This window comes from Triturus cristatus, chromosome 3_1 (assembly GCF_964204655.1).
Source record: "Triturus cristatus chromosome 3_1, aTriCri1.1, whole genome shotgun sequence".
Classification (NCBI taxonomy): Eukaryota; Metazoa; Chordata; class Amphibia; order Caudata; family Salamandridae; genus Triturus; species Triturus cristatus.
In genome coordinates this window covers 1,066,725,129-1,066,742,722 of record NC_140583.1, presented here as the reverse complement: position 1 = coordinate 1,066,742,722, position 17,594 = coordinate 1,066,725,129, and the positions used below count along the sequence as shown (strand labels likewise).

Sequence of the window (17,594 nt, the reverse complement as noted above, 5' to 3'; positions counted from 1 at the left end):
TGAAAAGTTTCAGCGCTCCGTCCATAATCTCCTTGTGTTTGCTTTATATTTTGTCAACCCAGGGTGGGATGAGCCGTGACCCAACGGTGTAACTGAATATATCTATTGTGTTGTGCAGCATGCCTTTGAGCACTGATAAGTATTGTGTTGAGCGTTTGCTGGAGGACAACGTTTCAAATAAGAAATCGTCCTCTAGAGTCTCAGTATGTAGTTGGACTTTGTGGAAGGTGGCAACTCTGCCAATTAGGTTGTGGTAGGTAGTTGTGTCGTCTGGGGGAAAGGGCTTAGGGGCTACTGATCCGGGTCTCTACCTGCAGGTGGTTTTGCATCACAAGAGTCCAATGGGTCATCCTGTGGTGGGATGAAAAAACCCTCTCTATCATTTCCCCTTCCTCTCCCGTCAAAGAGTGTATGGAACCCTCTGGAGAGTATGGTGTGGGTTATGTAGGTGAAGGCAGTGGTGACTGCGTGTGGGGCACAGCAGGCTTTGATGATGGGGGGGGGGGGGGCTAAAGTGCACTGGGCTTGTGGCCTTGTCCACCTTTTACTGCTTTGGTGGTATTGGGACTTCCAAAGCTTCCTCAAATGATAGTTGGCTATGCTTTAGATTGAGCAGGTTTAGTAATGATACGACCAGAATACGGGTGTATCGTAATGTGTTTTTGTCTCGAGTCTATCTCCTCTTGCAGCCCTAGTAGCACTGGTTATATCGACTCGGTATGCTTGCGCAAGGTATGGGATCTCAGTTCTGATGTCGAAGATTTTGGTCCCGAGGGTTTCAACTCCAAAAGTGGAATTTTCAGCGCCGAGGTGGAGCAATGTTTCGACGCAGAGAGTCTCAGCTCCGAAAGTTGGCTCGACTGCGATGGAGTTGTCGGCTTAGGAGCATGCGGCCTATGGTGCTTTTTCGGTGCCAAGTTGGGGCTGGGCATGTCTGATTCAACCGGTCGGTGCTGACCATGGTCCAAAGGCAGTGGTGGCTCAACTATAGTTTTTGGGTGGTCTGGTAGGTGACACTTTCTGGTCGACGGCTGTTGTCATGGAGGGGGCACAGTACTTACGACCTGACCTGGTGTCGAGATCCTGCAACTCCAGTTCGGATCTGTTGCTGTCCTCATGAGAGAAGGTGCCCTCATCAGCAGCTGACGCTTGGGCCTGCACCTCATCTTAAGGATCTTCTGGTCTTAAGAGTTCTGGTTTATCCGCAACAGGACGGTGGGAAATCCCTAGGCCTCTAGCTCGACGGTCATGGAGCGTCTTTTTCCGATCGAAAACTTGAAGGTGTCGGTGAAAACTGCCTGGTGTTCAGGGAAGAGGCACACAATACACACCTGGTGGAGATCGGTGCATGGAAACTTGCAGTGGCAACAAGGACAGAATTGGAGAGGTGTCCGTTCCATCACAGAGTGGACATGGCATAGAGGGAACTTCGATGTTATGAAGTGCGCCCGAATGGTGAAAGCCCACGAGGGCCTCAGCCGACTCAAGTTGCCCAGACGACGTTGACATCGATGAACGGGCGTGGTGGACTGATAAAAGCCGCAATCGAAAAACAAAACCGACAGAATAGTTATGGAAAACTAGTAACAATGACTGTCGAACCAGAGCACAGGCGAAACAAAATCTAACAATGAAGTCAATAACCATTTGCATTACCAGCAAGAGGAGGAGTCACTATACCTTATGACTCGAGAAAGACTTTGTTAGAAGAAAAACAACTTGCACATTTCAGAGCCCAACACTAAATGTCAGGATTATGCGAAGCATGTGGATCTACAACCAACCATGCCTCAAACAAGTAGTTATAGTGACTGCAGGAATGACAGTTTCTCAGAAAAATTGTGCAAATTTCAGCACAGAAAGCATAAGAACCCACCAGATGATACTTCTTCGACAAGGCAAGTAGGCCATGATAAAGTCAGCTGTCAAGACTACTACAGTTTGTAAACTGATGTGAGGAGCAGAGAGGGTATATTTTGTTCAAACAGCCAACTGGAACTTTATTAAAAATAAAAAAACCTTAAAGGAAAAGGAGACAAAAGGGAAGAACTGCCCAAAATAATGGAAACTTTCGGAGACGGTGTTCCATGCACCCTGAAGAGGGAGCCTAGGACAAACTATTATGAATGAGCAGAGTTACGAAGCTCGTACTGGGGTGCCTATCAAGGATTAAAGGGACACGATTCATTACGTTTTCTCCAAGGTTGAATGTACAATTGGCGCCCTGAAAATCAGTTGGGGTGAAAATACACCAGAAGATGGGCTTCTTTTTCAGAGAGCTTTGAAATAGCAAAGCTGAAAAGGTGGCTTTGAAATGACAACTAGCAAAGAAATTAAAAGGGACAATAAAATGTTGGGCAAGTCTGGTCACACTCTTTGAACATTCAAAAAAAGGAGGAGGCTATTCAACAGAAATCCCCACGTTTCCCAAAATTACTTGCCTGGGTACTGTAAGATGTTGGTTATTAGTTTGGAGGAAAAATGCCTAAAACTCAATGCCTTGTTAAGATCAGTAGGTTCAATTAGAAACCTGTGAATAATCAGGGTTAGGAATGGCACAAAGCAGCTGTTTTTCTCTAGAGACTAGTGGTAAGAATTAGCAAAACAAGACTAAAGTCAGGAAACGCAGTAAAATTTCCAAAGCAATTCAGTAAAAAAAAAACCAGGAAACGATAGGAAAAATAACAAACAGTTAAAAATGGATAAAAGGAACCAAATTAAGATGTGTAAAATATTTTAGGTCAAATAATACAGAGAAACCTCAAAACATCAATGCAAGTCTACATACACGACTAAAAGCGACCACTAAAAGCCACTTTGGCACCACATAAAAAAGCAATTACTAGCCAACTGTTCTTCTCACATACGCTGGATGGGCAGGGGCATGGTCACGTTGCAAGCTGATACACTCATGTTGCTGAACAGCTTGCTCCTTGTTACACTTAAGGCTCCCTCCCAGACTTCCAGCAGAGACTGGATACCAGGCCACCAACCAGTAGGGGTCTCAACCAATTCACTCCAGACAGGACTTCAGTTATGAATCCCAGTTCCAACTAGTCCACAGTTCTTCCATTTCAGTCTAAGAGGCTAGAGGAGGCAAAACGATCTACCCCTTGAGAATCACTTCCAGTCCTTGGCTGAAAATAGGCAGTGGGCAAAGCAGGGACAGACATCTCCTACTTTTAACATTACATACTTAGGCCCTCTTAGCTCGAGGCACTACTCAGAAATAACTTGGCTAATGTAAATAGTAAATTTCTCCGTCTCGAAAAAGGTTTTCTCTGACAACTGATGCTGCAGTGTATAGGCTTTTATCACCCAAGGATGCAATGGCAGACACTCTTTTAAAGTCCCTCTTAAATGGTGTAAGTACTTGTGTAGCATTTAACTGACAGCACATGTTCAGTTCTGTGGCAAATTTCTGTGACTTTACTTAAAGGAACAGTTGAATACATAATTTGCTCTTAGCCAATCTATTACCTTATTTTAAGGATCTGAGCACATGTATTGAATATTTGGTCAGCATTCTCCCAGTGCCTAAGGTGAAAAAAAATTAATTAATAAGTTACCAGACCTGCAGGTCTAGTGACTTGAATAATTTAACTAATGTACTTGACCCGTAACCTAGTCTCAAATTGTGCGATTCTTGTCAAAAATTTTATTTTACAGAGTTGCCTTTTTCTTCATCATCACATGACATGTGAGTTTGGCATTTCTGTTGTACAAAAAATTCTTGTTTGATTCAATAGAGTAAACGTTTGCTTCATGCATAATGATAATCTAGCAAAACCTAAGGAAATGATGGACGGAGTGTTGAACATTGCAAGCACTCACCCCCAGTCAACTGGGGAGAGCGCCTGGTGGGGTTGCTAAGAGACCCAGACTCTGATAGTGAGGATGCAGATGATATTGAGTTGAATGCACAGGACTTAGAGGGCCATCCGGAGGGGTCACAAACTTAATGAGAATAATACATTGGCATTTGGAATGTTTTGCAACTAGGGATGGGATCGTGTAAATGTGCATGTCCATATTGTTTGAATTTGAGTATTTTTTTTTGTAACCTATGTGGTGTTCCAAAATAGTGGAAATATGGTGCCGGTCCTGAAGCGACATGCCTGGGGGGGGAGTGGGGAGGGAGGAGGGTGGTAGATTAGCGAGTTGATGGGACACTGTGGTTAAGCATATTGGAAATATGCGCGCACAATCCTGATATAACGAGATACGGTTGACGAGTTGTAATGGGTTGTTTAGTGCTTATATCATTGATTTGTGTTAGAGGCCCGAGGGGAGTGGGTGGGTGGTACGAGCAGAGTGCCACATAGAGTAGGATTAAGACCAAATGAAACAGAGTAGTGATATTAGCGAATGTCATTGATTTTTGAATATGCCAAATGGATGTACATTGAAAACTCAAAGTTTGTTAAAAAAAAATGTGTGTTTTTTTCAACTAGGATATGAATAACTCTTTCCACTACAAATTCAGGGATAGGGCAAAAAACTGGAAGCTTAATAGATTGGTTGAGATGAAAGTGAAAGACTTCTTTGGGTAGAATTTTAGGATTAGTACGGAGAACCTGGGGGGGGGTGCCCATGTGCAATATCACCAAGAGGAGGAGTCACTACCTCGTGACTCAAAATAAGTCTTCTAAGAGAAACAACTTGCCTAGCTCCGAACCCAACACTAGATGGCAGGAGTATGCAAAGCATGTGTATCTATAGCCACACGTCATTGAACGTAGGGTTTTCCAGCAGCCAGACAGTAAAGACGCAAGGATTGCTTTGGCATCCTGTTTCCCTTACTTTAAGTGCACCCCCAGTGTTCTACGTAAAACACAGAGACGGACGTCTGGCAGGAGAAAGCAACATTCATCTGCAACCAGACAGTGGATACACAAGAATTATTTTGGCATATTGTGCTCTGCCTTTCAAGTGCGCCCCAAATATGTAAATCCAGCAGACCAGTCAAGCAGGCTTCAACATTCAAGCAGGATTTGACACAATGCTCAAAACAATACACACAAACCCACCCTTCATATTCTGGAAGGTTCAGAAGAGTATCCACGCCCATTCAGGTCAGCCGATTGTTTGCTCCAGGGAGGCATTCCCAGCTATTAAAATGCTAATTACAGGTTGTCAACAGTGGGAGAGCAAGTGCAAATGTAGCCTCTGGAAAAACTTCAGGCAAAGATAAGGTAACTTTCTTAATGTTACTTTTCCTTAATATTTATTAAAAATAACGCTTCACCATTGAATTGGATTTGTAATAACTATTAAAAATTGTGGTTTCATTATTTTTCTAGCTACTCCCATTCATGATAAAAATAATTTAACCTTTGAATCTGTACTTTTGTTTTTCTAAATTGGACACTTAGACCTGCCACAATGAAAAAATGGTTTCTGGTTGCTAGTCACTGTGCAGACATATTGACATTAAATTTCTACATGTCCAACTTTTAAGTACCATGTACTCTACGTTGAGGAATAAAAGGCCTACATAGTTGGGACTTATTATTATGCAAAAGGGAGACTTTTACCTGTCAAAAGGGTTTAACAGGTCAAACTGCAGTTTTTACAATGCCACAGTCAGGCTGCACACAGTAGACCTGAAGCCATGTTTGCATTACCACTGAAGTGGATGGAGCAATAGGTGTTGAAGTGCACCAGCGACATTTAACTTCAAGGCCCTCTGTACACCTTGCACCACATACTAGGGGCTCCTAGGTAAGTTAAAAATACCAATTAGGAGTATGCCAATTCGACCACGTTTAAAGGAGGAGCACAGGCCCGTAATCACTGGTTAGCAGTGGTAAAGTGCACAGAGCTATAACACTAGCAAAATTATAGGGTCCAACAGAAAGAAAAAATAGTGAGATACAAAAAAGGTAGATTTCCTACACGCCCTATTCACAAAGATACAAACTAACAACACAAGGGTACCATTTAATTGGAATTAAACCTGCATAAAAAGGTTACAAAAAAAGAATACAGTAGAAATATCAATCACTCAAACGCTATAGATGTGATGTGAAAGGAGCAAAACTGTAAAAGCATGGGTTTCAGGTCCTTGCTCTTCCTGGAAAAGAGAAAGTGAGACAGTTGTGAACTGCCAACGAGTACAGCAGTTGTGAAGTGAGGCTACCATGAATGAAAAAGTAAGAAAATCCAAGTTTCATGTTACACATTTCAAATCAAAGAGCTGCAGATGTTCAACCGCGGTGATGCCACAATTTGTTGATTAGACAAGGGATGCCCATAGTCATACAGACTCAACCATTAAGTTGAAATTTAACTCATTCTTTACTGGCTTCATAAATATCTAGACAATCCAAACGTCACAGAAACCACATTCTGCCTTTGTGCTTGGACATCTAAACTCCAATCTTGTAACTCCTGAGCTGATCGGTTTAGATAGTTTGAGAAATCAGAAACATGTTCCACCTAAGTTGTAATCTGGTACACACTTCACAGGGTATACATCCCTTCCTTCGGCCTACTCACCGTACTAGTGTCCAAGCTGAGCGTGCTTCCATGGCGGTGACCATCCAACCGGGAGTCCATCTGTGAAGGGAGAGTAAAGGGGAGGGAATGTCTGTTGGTCAACTCCCGACTCGCCCAGGGCTCTTGAGCACTCAAACCTGCAGCGAGAGCCTTTGGAACTGGCCGTTGCTGCCAAGACTCCCCCTGACGGTTTGACGGTACAGGAGGCAGTTTGTCCCTGGCAGGAAGGTCACCAGGTGTGGAAGGTAATGGTCGTCTCTGCGATCGACTCTCTGCTCCAATGCAATGCGGTCGGTCAGGTGGGGGAGGTGGTGGAAGGTCTCTCAGAATGGGAGGCATTGGCAATGGTTTATCCTTGTGCATGGCACCAGAGCATGCTGAAGACTGAAATGTGGGGAAGAAAAGCATAGGGAGGATAAGTGTCACAGCCACCTAAGACAACCTTCCCATTGTACAACATATATATCTAAGCATTAGCTCAAACCAGCTTTCCTTTCACTGCCTTTTCTTTCTCCACCTGGACACATTTTAAAGCCACTGTGACACCCAAAAGAACAAGTTACTTACCGTCAGTACCTTTTTTCTGGTGGGTATTGTAACAGCTGATTCCTCACCTTTTGAATCTCCCCAGGCACAAGACTGGATCTGGAAAATCTTTCAAAGCAGTGCTCCTGTGCCGGCAGGTGGCGCCAGGCGACAACGCATAAATGCCAATTGGCTCTGGCAGTGGCGTAGGGAGTCACGTATAAACACCACCCTTGTGCACTGAAGCCCGTTTCCTTCATTCATATGCCCATGCCCTTTGTCACTGAACAACTGAAAAGCCAGTGTGCAGATTCCTAATTTGGGATCCTTTTAGACTGAAGAGACCATTCCACAGACCTGGGAAGTGGGAGGGCAGTGAGCAATCTGTGGTTAGAGTATCCACCAGTAACAGCATTAATTAAGCTAAGTAATTTGTTCTTCTGATGGATACTTCTAAACGCAGGTTCCTCACCTAGTGAATAGATACCAAAGCAATACCTCCCAAGTTGGTTGGTCTATGCAATGGCTCAAACTAAAAAATGTTCCGCAGGACGGAGCGGGCTAAATGCCCATCTAGGCAGTCCAGGCTGTAAAGACAATAGTGTTTCATTAATGTGTGCACTGATGTCCACGGACCTGCCTGACAAACATCATGGACATGTACTTTGAGTGCCTATGAAGTGGTAGTAGCTGTGGCCCTGGTGGAGTTAGCCCACACACAATCTGGAGGCTACTTTATAGCCAGTGCATAGCAGACTGATGCAGAAAATGCTCCAGTGAGAGATGGTCCATTTTTTCACTGCACTGCCCTACCTTTGCCCCTGAGAACCCCACAAAGAGCTGATATATCCAAAGTGAAAGCTGAGCGTTCACTTAAGGTCCAAACAATAGTCTCTTTTCCTCGATTAATGGATGGGACGGAGCAAAGAAGGTCAGAAGAGTGGTGGCTTGTCCAAGGTGAAAAGGCGTGACTACCTACGGCAGAATGTCCTTGGCAACAGTTTGTCCAAGAAAAAGATAGTATAAGGAGGCTGGACCAAGAGGCCTGCAGTTCATTCACGCAACGTGCAGATGTTAACACACAGAAGACCATCTTCAATGTCAGTAGAGACAATGTAAAATTGTGCATTAGTTTGAAAGGAGTACACATCAGAAAGGCCTGGACTAAATTTAAGAGGCACTGTGGCACTACAATGAATTCTGGGTTGAACAGGTAGTGGCTGCAAGGTATACAGCAGTCCAGTCCTCCACTCTATACAGAATGCGTCTCCAAGAGAGACCTTTCATGGGAACTCAATTGCGTAAAAGCATTGATATTGCACGCACTTGGCAGTGGCAAACCAAACTAGCCAGGTTTCTCTCTCATGTTTTAAGAATCCCTGTGCCACCTCTAGAAGCAATTGCTATTCATGATCCACTAGGCATTCCCGACTGATTTCAAATGCCCTGGTGTTTAAAAATCTCCCCAGGTGATGCACCCACAAGAAAATCCACCGATGATACAGCAAGCTCTCTGAACCCCACTCTGCCCAGTTTGTTACAATACCACATAGTGGTGAGAAGCTGCAAGTGCCCCCCACTTCCCAATGATGGTGGGCAGAAACACTGGGAGACATGACTGAACTGACCCTCGTCCCCACACCCGAAGTAGCATTATTAGGTTATGTGGTAAACTTCCGCAAAGGAATTCTGAAATTTGTCTCCCTTAGTTTACTGCTGGCCAAAAGGGAAATCGCTATTCATTGGGGCCGCAAGACAGTTCCCACATTACAAAGTTGGCTGAACATTACAAAGTTGGCTGAACAGTCTACCATTCTGCAACACTAACAGTGAAGTCTATTCCAGTACGTTGCCTCGCTCCTCCAGTCCCAAAGATATTTAGGGGCCAATCAGGAATTATGTGGAGACTGAACACCGAGCTACTGGCTCGCAACTCTAACAAGGTATTGTCCCGGCCGGGGTGGGGTAACCAGCTTGTTGATCACCATTGCACATTTACTAATGTTCCTCTGCATGTTGCTGAGGTCGTTATTCTTGATTATATGTCTGTATTCGAAGCTGCTTTTTTGCGGGAGGGCTGGATGTTGGGCTGATGAAGGTGGACGTTTTCATTTTTGTGAGTTGGGCGGGCCACCGGGACTGTAGTCACACATTTTAATTGGTTTCCTTCTTTCCCTTTCGCTTCTTGATGTATTGGCTTCTATTTGGTCAACACTTTTTCATTGCTAAGTTGTTGTGGCAATGACAGTGATCACTCATGTTTGTACTGATGTAACGTACTAATCCACAAATCCCAAGAAAAGAAGGGGGGGAGAAGGGAGGGAGGGCATTTAGTACATGACTGCTGTCCCTGGCAATCGGCCACACTTGGGGTTGGCTGCACGCGGCGGGGGGGAAGCAGGAACTGGCTGGAATATAGTCCCCGATTGTAAGAAAGTGCCCTCTTTGCATGGTTGCCCCTACTTTTTGCTAAACTGTTGATGTACTTTGACTGAGTGTGCCCTGGGTTCTTGCCAAACAGGTACCCAGGGCCTATTTTATTTCCCACAAAACTGCATTTAAACAAAACTCAATTGGCACTCTTTGGCCACATGTCTGTCCCCTGTAAATGGTCCCATAGGCACTGTGGCCAGGGAAGACCTCTAAGGGCTGCAGCACGTATTGTGCAACCCTTAGAGGCCCTGTATGTACGTGTGCTCTCGTGCTCTCTCCCTCTCGCTCTCTCCCTCTCGCTATCTCCCTCTCCCTCTCGCTCTCTCCCTCTCGCTCTCTCCCTCTCCAGGCTGCGTGTTTTGATGCAGAACAAAGTGAAGAATCGACATGGCATCCAACCCTGTGTGCATGCCTACAACCCACTGCCCTGGCATAGGTCATCCACCCCTCTAGCTGGGTGCACCATACCAGTGGTGAGGGATCAGGTGCATGAGCCCTGTACCCCTACAGTGTATAAACCAATTCTTAGACATTGTAAGTGCAGTACTGCCATTAAGAGTATCTGATGCTGGGAGTTTGTTATTACAAACTCCACGACCGGAGCTGGTAAGAAAACCAGACGCCTAAAGACACCCCTGCACCAGACGTCCCACGCCCTTGGGTGGCCCAACCAACAGTGTGCCAACATCCCCAGGCATCCCAACTTACCTCTCTAACCGGTGGTCACTTCCAGAAGATTTTCGTTCCCGAGCCTGCAGACTTTGTTGCAACCGGAGAATCCCCATTGAAAACAGGGCACCCTGCACCCAGCCGCCCCGGAGGATGTACTTTGGGTGCTTACTTGGATCCCCCCTTTGCCCTGAGCCTAACACCAGAAGCTTTGCTTCCACAACCTTCTGGCCTGCTGCTGAGCAGCCACCGACCGGAGGTAGTAACATTGGGCCTCAACACTCTGCACCCAGCTGCCCTAGTGCTGCTGAGGGTGTTCTGAGAGTGCATCCTTGACCCTAGGGGGACCCTGTTTCTAACCCCAGAATACCAACTCCCACAAATGACTGCTTACCTGTAAACCGATAACTCAATTTCCTTCCATAGGATTGCATTGGCTGCTTTTCTTGAAAATTGTTGTGTGTGGAGTTAGTTTTGTATGAGAACTTAATATCTCAAATCTGCTTTACTTACCTCTTCTCTAGGAAATGTCCCAGTGTGATATCTTGTAGTTTCTTACCGGTCGGTGTAGTTTTGCAGCTTTAAGACTTTCTGGATTCACTATGCTGTGCATTATTCCGCCATCTAGCGGTTGGGTCCTGAATTTCTTTTTTTTTTTCGTGGCCCAGGTGGGCGTCGACATACCCCCATTTGGTGCCCTTCGTGACTTTGACGCGCTTCCTACGGAAGCTCCCACCTTTGGTTGCCATCTTTGGATTCTTTTCCCGTATTTTCTTTTTTTTTCTCCTTCTCCTTTTAAAGTTTTTCTCCTGTTTTAATAGTCTTCCTCCTGTCTCATCTTTCTGGCGGAGGAGGTTGGGTTCGCTAGTAAATCCAGAAAGTCTTCAAGCTGCAAAACTATACTGACATGTAAGAAACTATATGTTTTGCAGCGTGAATCTTTATTGATTCACTATGCTGTGCATAGACTTTGTAGCGGTTTGTGGTGCCTGGGTGGAAGATGAGCTCTGGTTACTGAATATGTGCTGGAAGAACTTCTGTCCCACTTGCGCTTCCTTGTTCATTTGAATATCTACGCAGTAGTGCTTAGTGAACGTGTTGCGGCTTGGCAAATGTCTTGAATAGGTGTGTTTGCTAGAAAAGCAATTGTTGCTCCTCTCTTCCTTGTTGAGTGAGCATGAGCTGCTCCTTGTAAATGTTGCCCTGCTTGTTTGTGGCAGAATTGTATGGTTTGAGTAATCCACCGTGCAGTGGTATTTTTGGTAACTGGTCGTCCCCAAAAACTGCTGACAAAGATCCCGAATTGACCTTTGGTATGAGGATGTAGGTGGACTAGACCCCCTTGTTCCGTTCCTTGTATGGTACTATTTCTATGGCTCCTTTGTTTAGCAGTTCTTGTGCTTCCTGCAGCAAATGTGCCCACTCCTTTGCGGAGTGGACTCTGCCTCTTGGCTTTTTGTTTGGAGGTGGTTTTTCTAGTTCTATGCAGTAACCGTCTTGTATGAGGTTTAGTATCAATTTGTCTGATGTGATTTTCCTCCACTCCTTGAGGAAGTGTTTTATCCTGCCTCCTACTTGTGTTGTGTGTTGGAGGAATGGTTGTTGATCTTGATTTGGTCTTTGTGTTGTCTCTTTCCACAACCCTAGAGATGTTGGCTGGGTGTGCGTTGGTTCTACCGAGTAGTCACTTGGATGTGGGTTGTTGAACCCCTCTGTCCGTTTTCCCTTCCTCGTGTGCGCCCTCTAAAGGATTGCCCTCGGGCTGGTAATGCCAGCTTTGCTGCTGCTGTCCCTGCTGTTGTCCCTGGTTACCTCCTTGATAACCTTGTTGGAAGGTTTGGTGTGGTGCCACAGGTTGGTGGTTCCCTCTACCTGCTGGCCTCCTTGATGGTGTCCCCGTTCTCATACCTCTGAACTGCAGCGTCCCCATAGACCTAGCTGTTTCGTTCTCCTTTTTGAGTTGATTCAATTTTTCATCAACTGGAGCACCGAACAGCTGTTCCCCGTTGAAGGGTGTGTTGAGAATGTTTTTCTGAACTTCATTCTTGAAGCCCGAAATCCTTAGCCAGGCATGCCTCCTCTCTGTTATTCCAAGCATCATCTGCCTGCTTGATGTCTCTGCTGCGTCTAGGGCAGACTTCAAACATGTATTTGCCATGTTCTTTCCCTCTTCTACCAGGTGGCTCGCCCTTCCCTGGTATTGCTCTGGTAGGTATTTTAGGAGTTTGCCCACTTCATCCCAGTGCTGGTATGCGTGCCTGTTGATGAGAGCATTGGAATTGGCGATGCGCCATTGGATCGCCGCACTTCTGTCTATCTTCCTCCCCATTAGGTCCATTCTCCTGCTCTTCTTATTTGGAGGCGGTCCTGTGTTTGTGGGTATATTGGCCCTCTTCCTAGCCGTCGATGTGATAATCGAGTCGGCTGGTACTGATCCCCTAATGTACAAAGGGTCCTTTGAAGAATGTTTATATTTCTTCTCTGTTGTTGGGGTTACTGCTTTACACAAAGGGTTCCTTGAAGGACTCCTTCTCCTGGTCCAGCACACTTGGGAGCATGGGCAGGAACTGGCTTCTAGTCTGTTGGCAAAAATGTCTCCAAGAGAAAGCAAGATTAGGGTTTCGCTTACTCTGGCTGCACTCCATATGGGTCTGCAGCTCTTTTGATGACCAGATTGTAGATCCCGAAGTCGTCCGGCAGCGAAGGCCTCGAAGGATACGATTCTACACCTTCTTCCGGTGATTTGGCGTTGAGATCCTGCCACTGCAAGTCCTGCGCCTCCGAGGATGCCGAGCCCTGGTAAGTCTGCTCGTCTTCCTCCCTTCGGCGTCGCCGTAGTACAGCTCTTCCTCCTCCTGTTCTTTGTCAGGTTCTGGGGTGGTCCGTGGCTGGATTTCCTCGACGCACTTTTTTGCCCTCTGCCGTGGTTTGATGGTATGCGGTACATCTCTATTTTCTTGTCGAAGTCTTTCATGCGTTGCAAGATGCTTGCCATCTCGGCCTCGAGCCTTTTCTTCTTTTACATCTTGGCCGCGTGTTTGGCGTCGAGGGTTTCGGCTTTCCTTTTCACAGTTGTCGTTGTCGAAGTCGTAGCCGCTTTCAGGCCTTCATCTTTCGACGTCGAAGCCTCCCTTTCGTGGCTGCTCTTCGACACTTTCCCCTTTTCTTGGGTTTTCGCTGTCTGGGAGTCCTTTTCAAAGGAACCGACTGTCTGTTTGTCCTTGGATGCAGTTGTCGACGTCAAGTGTTTCGATGGCAATGCTCCCTTCGAGGACTAACTTGCTTCTGCGAGTATCAGTGGAGTGTTTGGGGTTGGAAGACTGTTACCTCCTTCGATGTTTTCTTCTCGACCTCGACGGCTATGGCGTCCTCCGGTCCTTCGGCGATGTTGTCCTCCTCTCCACTGGAGAGTCCCAGATCTCGAAGCGATGGGGGTGACCCCGGCCCTTGCATGCTGTAGTTTGCTCTTCTTTGCCTCTCTCTTACTCTGAGGGTCTTCGCTTCGATGGTCAAGCGGCAGGCAGAGGTTGCAAACCGGGTGATGGTCCTTCTGCGCGTACTTGTGGTGGCAGTTTGCGCAGAATTTAAAGGGAGTTTTGTCCACCACCGCGCCCAGGAGCCCCCTGTGTTGGCATTCTCTGAAGAACGTTGAAGTTTAATGTTCTTACCCTCTTTCGTCGTCCTCTGTATGCGACTCGTAATCCGGTATGTTCGCCAGTGATCTTTCGATGTTTTTGTAGATTTTTGTCGATTCTTCTCTCCAAAGTTTTGGAGCTCCTTCACTGTCGATCCAGACCCAACGGCGGAAAAAATTATCTAAAGATGGCAACCAAAGGTGGGAGCTTCCGGAGGAAGCGCGTTGACGTCACGAAGGACACCAAATGGTGGTATGTCGACGCCCACCAGGGCCACGAAAAACAAACAAAAAAAAGAAGAAGAAATACTACAATTCTGGACCCCACCACTAGATGGCGGAATAATGCACAGCAGAGTGAATTCAGAAAGATTCACGCTGCAAAACTAGGATTATCACACAGAGTAGAAAAAGTAATCTGAAAAGTAATCAAAAGTAATCTAACAGTAATTTCCACTGTATTCAAACGTATTTACATACCTGTAACAAAGTTATTTCATTCAGCTTGCTTGTATTGTTCAACTCGCCTTGAAAAGTATCACTTACACTTACCTGCACCAGGCTTGCTTGGTTCTAGAAAATAAATTTAACTAAATAATATTTTTTATACAAACAAATTGTTCTGAGTTCAGTCTTTTAGTGTGTGACATTATTTGCTGCCAGAGTGTGAACAACAAATGCTTAACACTACCCTCGAATTAAGCCTTACTGCTCGCCCACACTTTCACAAATAGAGAGTAAGGTGCTATATACTTTTAACTCTGCCTGCCTTTTGGATTCCACTGGGCTCTGTACACACTATACCTCATTTTGGTATAGTATATACAGAGCCAGCTTTCTACATTGCATTTCAACCCCTGCTGTGCACAGACCAAGGTCTAGGGCAAGGGGAACTGCCCACAACGGAGTGTTGGAGCCTAGGCCTGCACCCAATTTCACTGTGCAGGACAGGGGGCCATGGATAATGAAGACTACCGAGGGTATGGCACATAGCCTGTAGGACAGGCCCTGTGGGGTTTGGCCCGCTTCGGAGGAACTCTTGAGTATAGTATATGATCAAAAATGTGATAAAAAGTCCCCAAAATTCTACTAAAAAAACGAAATTTCAAGTGAAGTTATGGTTGGCTTTGGTTAATACCTGAACAAACATTTAAAAAACCTCAGATAGTCTCTGTGCAGTTGTGGAAATGCAGTAGAAACCAAAAATGCACTTAAATCTCTAACTTGCACAATAGCCACGCAAACCGCAACTCGAACATGAAATGAAGAGACACAAATACATACACACAAACATAAGTACACATCTTGCATAGTGGCATAATTTGTAGTTATGGTTCAGACTCTGGCACCATTGAAAAATCAGTTAATTTGCCTGTAGCTTGAGAGGATAGACTTCCACTACGTGGCAATCTATTAAGTCCACTAAAGTTCAGCATGTCACGTTTGTGAAGATCCGTCCACAAGAAAAAAAAAGGTGTAGTGAGGGAGGGAAACCTGGGGATTGGGGAACTGGAGAATGAAGTGCTCTCCTATCTTGGGAGGGGGGGGTTTTAGGCCGGGCCTTGCCTGGCATGATGATGGCCGCCTTGTGATAGAGCTCCGCCACACACCGTCTCTATCCGACAGAATGTGAGGCTTCAACCGTTCCAATCCTTCGTGGGACGACGGCTCCATAGCCCTGATGATCCGCTGGCGCTGGGGTTGTTATGTTATGTTATGTTATATAATTTTATATAGCGCACGGCTGCCGCAGCAAAGTGGCGTCCCGGCGCTTTGGAGAGTAGTAAACACAACACGACAGAAAAAATGAAAAAGATGGGCCTAAATTGTGGTGAAAAGGAAAGTTTTAAGAGCCTTTCTAAAAGGAAGCAACTCAGAGATGGAACGCAGAGGGGCAGGCAGAGAATTCCAAAGAGTAGCCGCCAACACTGAGAAAGAGCGTCCGCCCATCCTAGATTTTTGGAAACGTGGCACGATGACCAGATTAGATCCAGCAGAGCGAAGAGCTCTGGCAGGAACATAGTGCTGGATAGTCTGTGCAAGGATGGGAGGGGAGGCTGCTTTGAGAATCTTAAAAGTTAAGCAAAGAGCTTTAAACTTAATTCTCTGCCCCACCGGCAACCAATGAAGATCCTGAATAGTCCGACGGGCCGAGACAAACTTCGGAAGGCCAACAAGCATCCTAGCTGCCGCATTCTGAACTCTCTGAAGACGAGATAACTCGGCCTGATTAAGACCCAGAAACAGGGAGCTAGCATAATCCAGCCTGGTGAGAACCAGGGCTTGGACAATAATCTGTCTGGTCTCCGCATCGAAGAACTTAAAAATAGGTCGGAGACACTGCAGGGTACCAAAACAGGTACCAGCCACACGTTTTGTGTGGGAAGTAAAAGAAAGCTTATGGTTGAACCACACCCCAAGGTTTCTAACCTCAGTTACAGGGGAGGGAACGGGGCCAAGATCGGAAGGCCACCACTGATCTCCCCATAATTCACTATCCCTACCAAAAATAATAACCTCGGTCTTAGAGGCATTCAGTTGGAGTCGATTGTTCGCCATCCAGCCAGCCACAGCTTTTAAAGCTGACTGAAAGGTGGGGGCATCCATGTTGTGGTCACCATTAAGAGCCACCGCCAGCTGCGTGTCATCGGCGTATGACACTAAGGAGAGACCAAAACTATGGGCTACCTTCGCTAATGGCTGAACATATAGGTTAAACAAGGTAGGGCTCAGGGCCGACCCTTGGGGAACACCCTGGAGTATGGGGCGTGAAGCAGAAACAAAAGGGGGTGTGGAAACCTTAAAGGCTCGATCTTTAAGAAAAGAGCGAAACCACTCAAGTGCCACCTCTCCCACTCCTGCTTCCATCAGGCGGTGTAAAAGAATCTGGTGAGACACCGTATCGAAGGCGGCACTGAGATCCAACAGGATCAGCGCCGCCGTCTGACCACGATCTAGCAGCTGCCTGATGTGTTCCACCACAGCCAGGAGGGCAGTTTCTGTGCTGTGGCCAGCACGAAACCCATTTTGGGAATTGTCCAATATATTAGCTTCCTGTAAGTGAGAAGATAAAATAGCGTTAGCATGAGCTTCAGCTAATTTAGCAGGCCAGGGCAGAAGGGAGATAGGTCGGTAGTGTTCGGGCTTGGTGGGTGCCTGAAGTTGCTGATTCCTGGAGCAGGACTGATAATCTGACTGAAGAGGTTTGCGGCGTGGAGAGGCCTACTCGCCGCACTGCTGTGGGTGGAGCCTGACGCGAGCGCTGTTCCCTGGGCCGTGGTCGGAGCGCCGAAATGAACGGGCACCCCTGCCGTGACTGCATCCAGTTGTGTGTCCCCCGGCGTTGCCTGTTGGAAATGCTGTGGTGCCTCGGACACGCAAGGGTGAGGGGCCATTGCTGTTGGTGACACGGCGGAGTCCCTGTCGGCCCTGGTCGCGGACGTCCGGAACTGCGGACGATCTGGAGTGCCCTGCTGCCTGGGAAATCGTGAGACGTGGCTGGGCCGGGTTGCGGGGGTGGGGTGGGAATGGGGGTCGGCGCCGTGATTAGGTTCCTGGGCTCTGCATGGCCTCTCTCGCGGTCTGGCCTGGCTGCTGGATCCTGGTGCTACGTCGTGGCCAGGGGGGCACTACATATAGTTCCCCACTCCTGGAGGCATTGAGTGACGTAAGCGGTGGACCCGAGCCCGGTGGGGCGAAGAGCTGTGTGCCGCACCGCGCTGCTGGGGGCCGGCTCCTGGCCTCGCTGGCCTACATCTTCGTGGCCTGACTTGCTGGTCCCCGACTGGAGTGCAATACCTGCAGGTGATGCCTGGCATGATCCTCCTACCAC

General features: G+C 46.8%; 1 protein-coding gene across 1 annotated transcript in view; it reads right to left on the bottom strand.

The window, feature by feature from the left end:
* CBL (Cbl proto-oncogene) overlaps positions 1–17,594 on the bottom strand; it is a 295,087-nt gene that overhangs the window by 67,966 nt on the left and 209,527 nt on the right. The window contains exon 11 of the mRNA XM_085645920.1: positions 6,502–6,885. Within this exon, the coding sequence (XP_085502046.1) occupies positions 6,502–6,885 (384 nt within the window). The remainder of the gene's footprint in view (positions 1–6,501; positions 6,886–17,594) is intronic.